A 6,606-nucleotide genomic window follows, 5' to 3' on the forward strand; every position below is an offset into this window, starting at 1 on the left:
CAATGGAAGCAGCCTGATGCTAACAAAAACAAGAAACTTCGTGTGGGGAGCCAAGCCAGCTAACCCCGTGGAGGCCAGACTACTCGTGAAAATCGACTGGTTTGTGCTTTCGTTCGCATGTCTCCTCTACTGGGTGAATTACTTGGACAGACTCAACTTGAGCAATGCCTACGTGAGTGGTATGAAAGAGGACCTCTCAATGCACAAAGATGAGTTTAATATCATCAACACGTGTTTCAATGTCGGCTACATCGTGGCGCTTATCCCACACAACTTGATTTTGCTTCGAATACGACCTCGTATATGGCTTTCGTTTTGTTCTCTCGCATGGGGGTTCTTGACATTTGCCATGGCCTGGGTGCATAGCTACAAGGCATTATGTGCCATTCGTCTCTTTCAAGCAATGCTCGAGGCTCTGACGTTTAGTGGGTGTCATCTTCTATTGGCGTCTTGGTACACTGAAACTGAGCTTGGGAAAAGAACGGCTGTGTTCACATCGGCTGGGCTCATTGGCAATATTTTCTCGCTGACAATGCAAGCGGCGATATACGAGAATATGGATGATGTGGCTGGTCTTGCCGGTTGGCGCTGGTTGTTCATTATCGACTTCCTCATCACAGTGCCAATTTCCGTTTATGGATTCTTCTGCTTTCCTGATACCCCGGAAACAAGCAAAGCTTTTTATTTTAGTGAGCAGGAGAAGTTGTTGGCTATCTCCAGACTCAAGAAACGACCCAAAACCACGTTTGACTGGTCGATATTCAAGCGGGTTGTATCCAGATGGCACTGGTGGTTATTCTCCTTCTTTTGGGTGCTTGGCGGTGAGAATGAGTCCTACGCCAGCAACTCGCTCTTTGCTCTTTGGCTTCAATACTTCGACTACACTGTCCCGCAGCGAAACCACTACCCAATGGGTGTGTACGCGGTTGGTGTTTTAGCCAACTTTTGCTGCTGTTGGTACATAGATGCGACCAATGCAAAGCACCACTACAGAGCTGCTATTCTCATTGGCGTCATCATGATAATATCCACGGTGTTGCTTCTCGCTCGACCGCTTTCCACTGTCTACGTGTTCGTTGCTCACTACTTGAGTGGCTTTTCCTATGCTGGCCAACCAGTGTTCTTTGCATGGGCCAACGTTGTATGCTACAACGACCTTGAGGAGCGAGCGGTAGTGTTAGCCTCGATGAATATGTTTAGCAATGCTGTGAACGCATGGTGGCTGATTTTGTTTTACGGGGCCTCTACTGCACCCTACTTTACTAGAGGTAAGTGGGCCATGATAGGTACCACAACGGCTAGCATTATGTTGGCCATTGTGATGAGACGGTTGCAGATTCGTGACATACGCAGAGAAGATTCGATAGATGAGGAATCGGTGCCTGACTCCTACAAAGTTAATTAATGACTCACGAACTAAAATTCATTAATGTAGAATAAAGATAGCATAAGTTTAATTTCGTTATCAATAGTGAACATAATCCTCTCGTAGATTCGCGTCTCTTTCTGACTCTTTTTTTCTATTTTGCTGTACCTGCGTCAGGCTTCAATCGCTTGGCTCATTTTGTTTTTATTTGAGAGTACGATTCTTCTCACAATGGGGCCGACACTCCAAATCAGATGAGCACAATGACACCTGGATCCTGAGACTATTGAATTCTCAGATGTTTGAGCAAATCATTTTAAACTTTTTTTTTTTGTAATTTCCTACGTTGTTTTTTTCGTATCTTTTTGCCTATAATTGTGAGCGCTCATTGTTCCTGACGAACTGCAACAATCACTGGGGTCAATGTAACAAGTACCGAGGATGTCCTCGAGCATACGAGTCATTACTGGGTCGATGAAGCTGTATGAACATGATAAACGGCCAAAAACGGCCAACTAAAAGATTTCTGACCATTCCTATCAGAGGCTTATCGCCGTTCGTTATGTCCGCATTGTCTTCGAAGCACATGCTGAATGAAAGAAAGTATAACTAGTGTTAGCCATGAAATTATTTCAAAGATTCAATCTATCATTTTCTTGGTAATAAAGATGGCCTACAAGTTCCTCATTGTATCTGAAAACGACAAGCCTTCGACTGGATACGATATCCAAAGTAACTCATACAATCCATCGAAGGTCTACCGACACGGATACGGTGTCAAAGTCAATGTGGATGGCAAGCTCACATTAATCGAAGCTGCTGAGACTGCCGTCCATCACTATCAAAAGAAGTTTCCACAAGAAAAGCCCTTCGCCATAAGGGGTGTCAGGGCGGATACGTTTTTTGATGTTGTGGATTTGCAGAAATCCTTACAGGATAGCTTCAACGAAGATGAGACTGTCATTGTTACAGTGGATCGCAGGCCCATTATACGAGCCCTGTTCCAGGCCTAATGAAGTTTTTGGTTAGGCTCAGCTTCATTCATGTTGTTCATGTGGCTTTCGTTAGCTTGGTCGTCATATTTGGGGTAAGGAACCGTTTTGCCATTGGGAAAGTGATTCAACAGGTGTACGGTTTGTAGTCTTATCTCGGAGTATATAGGAAAAGTTTGTACGTCAATGCAATATCTTTTAACCCTTAATTATGTAAAAACACCTACTGTAATTTTCTTTTCCGCTGTGCTATCGCCTTTTTCAGTTGAATGACGATGAAAGAAATCAATCTAAAAGATTATTGGATGCCACGCTTGCTACACCTAGCTCTGCGGCAAATTATCAAGCTTTGCCTTACCACTCTCGATCCATTTGGGATCCACCAACTTATCCTTATCCTTGCACGCAACCTTGAATGCAGTTTTTATGGTACCGTCACTGACACCTGTCTTGCTGCCGATCTTTGCAGGAGTAACCTGGGCATCGAAAAGCAAACAAGCAAAATAAATCACGGTTGCGGCAACAGTGATGGGCGATCTACCTGCCAAGATGCCCTCTTCGGAACATTTACGTGCGATGGACTCTGCAGCGTTAGTAACATCCATACTCAAACCTAGATGAGAACAGAATCTTCTGATCAAAACATCCGATGATGCCAGTATGGACTGCTCACTATCTCTAATGAAGGAGTAAGCGTTAGGGTCTGCATGACTTTTCTCCCTCAAGATTGCCATGACAATTTTGAAGACCTTACCTGTCGTCTTTATGGGCACATTCGTGAGAGCCCAAATCTCTTTGAGTGATCTTGATAATTTGGCCATCTTGCAGCCCAAGTAAATGGCTGCAGCCATGATAGATTCCTGTGACTTTCCCTTAAGCTGGCGTTCCTCATAGACAAGCTTGTACACTTCTTTGGCTATGTCAACGACACTTTTCGGTAGCTGGATGGCATCACACATCTGCGAAATCTTGGTGAAGGCAGCCAACAAAGCGTTGTCCTTCTTATCCACCAACGACTTCGCTTGAGCTCTATTCAAATCACGTCCGGTCTTGACGTTTTCAGGTACGTACGAAATCATCGTGGAGAGATTCTCTGTGTCCAAAAGAGGATTTCCGGCGTCACCCACACGGCTCGGATCGTCTCCGTTTTGATCGTCGTTACTGAATGTTCTCCATTCAGACCTAGTGTCCACAACACGGTCGCTAAGGACAAATCCGCAATCACCGCAGACTATATCACCCTCACTGAATCTCTCAATAAGATTAGGTGGGAACGTCTTGCAGTCGGGACACATGAGGGTAACATTCAAGTTTGGACCCTTGAAAGGCTCCTCCAGCTTAAGCGCCAGGGAGTCCATTTTGAGAGTCACCAGAAACGCTGTAACGACTGAGTGTGTGCGGCAGATGAAGAGAGGATGAAAAAGAAGGTGTACGTGGGGAGTACTTCTTTTTCGTTTGATCCTATTCTTGGATCTGTTACTCAGCTGTTCGACCTCCTTACTAATGGTTGTTTCGGGCCGCGCACGACCCTCGCTATTCCATCTTATTCCATAAACTGTCGTTACTAGCATTTATTACACGCCAGACAAGGGCCGACAATCTTAAAAGACATTATTCGGTACCACCATGCTTTGGAAATTTATCTCAATTCCTTGATTAGTTGCAGTCAAAAGACTAAATTTTCGAAAGTGAGTTACAAGTAATTACAGTAAGACATGTCCCAATTGAGTAATTCAAAAAGAGATTCTACTCGCCAATATTGAGCAAGATCTTCTTCCAGCTCCTTTGACCACTTTTCTTGACCACCTGTTCCTCCACGGGAATCGGATTTCCGTTCTCGTCCTCAACTGCATTGTTTGAATCACCTAGGTAATAGTTTCTTTGGAAAAACACCGCAATGAGACGTATCACTTGCAAAGCAGTAGCTATCACATAGAAATACCAGTTCACGTCTCTGTAAGCTCGTATTCCTGCTTGTCTGACGTCACTGTGAAAATCGTACTGACGAAGAGTGGTTATATCCTTGAAGAATGTAATTACCTGGTCATCTGAAACACTTGCAGGCATGTACTTCCTCAACGCTGATTCCATTTTTCCTTGCCAAATGGCAGTGGAGATTGCAGACCCAATCGAAGATCCAATTGAGGATGTCAAACTCAATATAGACACAGATATTGCCATATCTCTATGAGGGATGGAGGCTTGAAGGGCAACTTGCGAAGCAGGAACACAAAAGCCACCTCCGATACCATCAAGAAGACTGGCCCACACTAGGGTGACAGTTTTATCACTTGCTGTTCTACCATCGAGCATGATCGCAGATCCTAGGATGGCCATTATGACGCCAAAGTACTGGTATATTTTGAATCTATGGGTCAATCGCATGAGTATACCAGCAACGACTCCAAATACGCACAATCCCATGGTCAAGGTGTTGTTGAAGTAAGTCCAGTGCTCGTTATCCCAATCTCTTACAATCCAAGCGTATGAAGAGAGGTACACCAATGGAATGTTACCAGCAAATTGATACATAAAATCGATCGTCACAGAAGCCACAAGCGTTCGATTCAAACACCTCTTGGGAAGGATAGGGAATGGCGCAAAGTAAAACTCGAAAAAAATGAATACTATCAAAAAGATTCCACCCACGATAAACATCGCAATCAAGCTCGGATTTTTCCACTGATTGTCGGCATTCTGGTACAAAGAGAAGGGCAACAATACCAATGAAAATCCAAAACCTAGAAGTAACAAGCCGAAGATGTCAACTTCGACCGCTACCCTCCATAAAAGCTTTTTCCAATTCTTTTTGAAGCCCAAGTCTCGTTTATACTGAGCAAGGCCCTCCTGATCAAGACCTCTATGTGCCCGACTTTCAAACACAAACATGATAATTGCAGCGGGAGAAAGTACCACGGGAAGAATTACGCAAAACATACCATATCCCCACCTCCAATCACTTGGACCCAAATCCAGGACAATGTAACCTGCGTACCAAGTATTGATGATGAAAGGTGTGCTCAAGGCTGATGTGGCGAGGCCCCTCCACTTTAAAGGAGTCATATCAGCAACTATGATGCTATTGAGGAACTGAATCCCGGAATTTCCTGCGGAGGAAAAAGCAGCACCAACGATATAGGCAGAGATCGTGTGGCTTGAAGCCACAATAATGTACCCAAGTGTATAAAAGACAATGGAAATAAAGTATGTGGTTGGACGGGAGACGATATTGGCGATCTGCGCCCACACGGGTTTTGAAATAGCAGTGATGATTTGCTGGGCGATTGCAAGAGCACCTAGCCCTAGAGAATGCTCTTTAAATGCCGAAGTCGCCCAGGGCTGGATGCTGCTCGTAACAGACCAGTCTAGAGAGATAGCCCAAGAACACAAAAGAATTGAAATACCCAATATCCATCTCATCCGAAGACCTTTCTCGTGAGTGTATAGGACATCCTTGAGGGCTTCCACTCGATAGACCCCTCTATCCTTAATGAACTTCTCGTCGCCGGTATGAAAACTGGATCCATCGATCTTGGAGAGGTGGTTAACCAGCTTTTGATTTGTCAAGTCTGCACGCTTTTCACTGATCTCATCCAGAGATGTGTGATCTTTTGAATCATTTTGACCAGAAGTCTTTTTCGACTCCTCAATCGCTCCCTTCACCATGTTTTGCCAGCTGAATTACACGCAATTGCTGATGCTTTATATTTCGGAACGTGGGGGGTAAAGACCGAGAGCCGGATTGTATTCACAATGAAGCACCCTATCAGCGTACTCCGCCATTGACCCTGAATGGGGCTGCATGGACATTTCCCTGTTGTCACTTTCAAATTGGCATATTTTTTCTAAAGAAGGAGTTGACTTAGGTGGTGTCTGGGTTTCTAGGTGGTGTCTGGGGTTTCTTTAGGTGGTGTCTGGGTTTCTTAGGTGGTGTCTGGGTTTTCTTAGGTGGTGTCTTAGGTGGTGTCTGGGTTTTCTTAGGTGGTGTCTGGGTTTCTTAGGTGGTGTCTGGGTTTCTTAGGTGGTGTCTGGGTTTCTTAGGTGGTGTCTGGGTTTCTTAGGTGGTGTCTGGGTTTCTTAGGTGGTGTCTGGGTTTCTTAGGTGGTGTCTGGGTTTCTTAGGTGGTGTCTGGGTTTCTTAGGTGGTGTCTGGGGTTTTCTAGGTGGTGTCTGGGTTTCTTAGGTGGTGTCTGGGTTTCTTAGGTGGTGTCTGGGTTTCTAGGTGGTAGCAATACGTAACTGAACGAAG

General features: G+C 44.8%; 4 protein-coding genes across 4 annotated transcripts; 2 read left to right on the plus strand and 2 right to left on the minus strand. All coding sequences in view use genetic code 12, as the record gives it.

Moving 5' to 3' along the window:
• Positions 1 to 16: 16 nt before the first annotated feature.
• On the plus strand, positions 17 to 1,405 carry CJI96_0005132 (uncharacterized protein; the record flags this gene model as incomplete). Its single annotated transcript, XM_029034152.1, has 1 exon — positions 17 to 1,405. One exon carries the CDS (start codon positions 17 to 19, stop codon positions 1,403 to 1,405), a length of 1,389 nt encoding a protein of 462 aa, XP_028891715.1.
• A 629-nt stretch (positions 1,406 to 2,034) lies between these two features.
• Positions 2,035 to 2,379, plus strand: CJI96_0005133 (uncharacterized protein; the record flags this gene model as incomplete). The annotated part of the gene is made up of 1 exon (XM_029034153.2): positions 2,035 to 2,379. The coding sequence occupies one exon, from the start codon at positions 2,035 to 2,037 to the stop codon at positions 2,377 to 2,379; it is 345 nt and encodes a 114-aa protein (XP_028891716.2).
• Positions 2,380 to 2,681: 302 nt separating this feature from the next.
• On the minus strand, positions 2,682 to 3,716 carry SUA71 (transcription factor TFIIB; the record flags this gene model as incomplete). The annotated part of the gene is made up of 2 exons (XM_054702293.1): positions 2,682 to 2,941; positions 3,113 to 3,716. The coding sequence occupies 2 exons, from the start codon at positions 3,714 to 3,716 to the stop codon at positions 2,682 to 2,684; spliced, it is 864 nt and encodes a 287-aa protein (XP_054558268.1).
• A 388-nt stretch (positions 3,717 to 4,104) lies between these two features.
• Positions 4,105 to 6,024, minus strand: CJI96_0005135 (uncharacterized protein; the record flags this gene model as incomplete). Its single annotated transcript, XM_029034155.2, has 1 exon — positions 4,105 to 6,024. One exon carries the CDS (start codon positions 6,022 to 6,024, stop codon positions 4,105 to 4,107), a length of 1,920 nt encoding a protein of 639 aa, XP_028891718.2.
• Between the last annotated feature and the right edge of the window lie 582 nt (positions 6,025 to 6,606).

This window comes from Candidozyma auris, chromosome 6, assembly GCF_003013715.1.
Source record: "Candidozyma auris chromosome 6, complete sequence".
Lineage (NCBI taxonomy): Eukaryota > Fungi > Ascomycota > Pichiomycetes > Serinales > Metschnikowiaceae > Candidozyma > Candidozyma auris.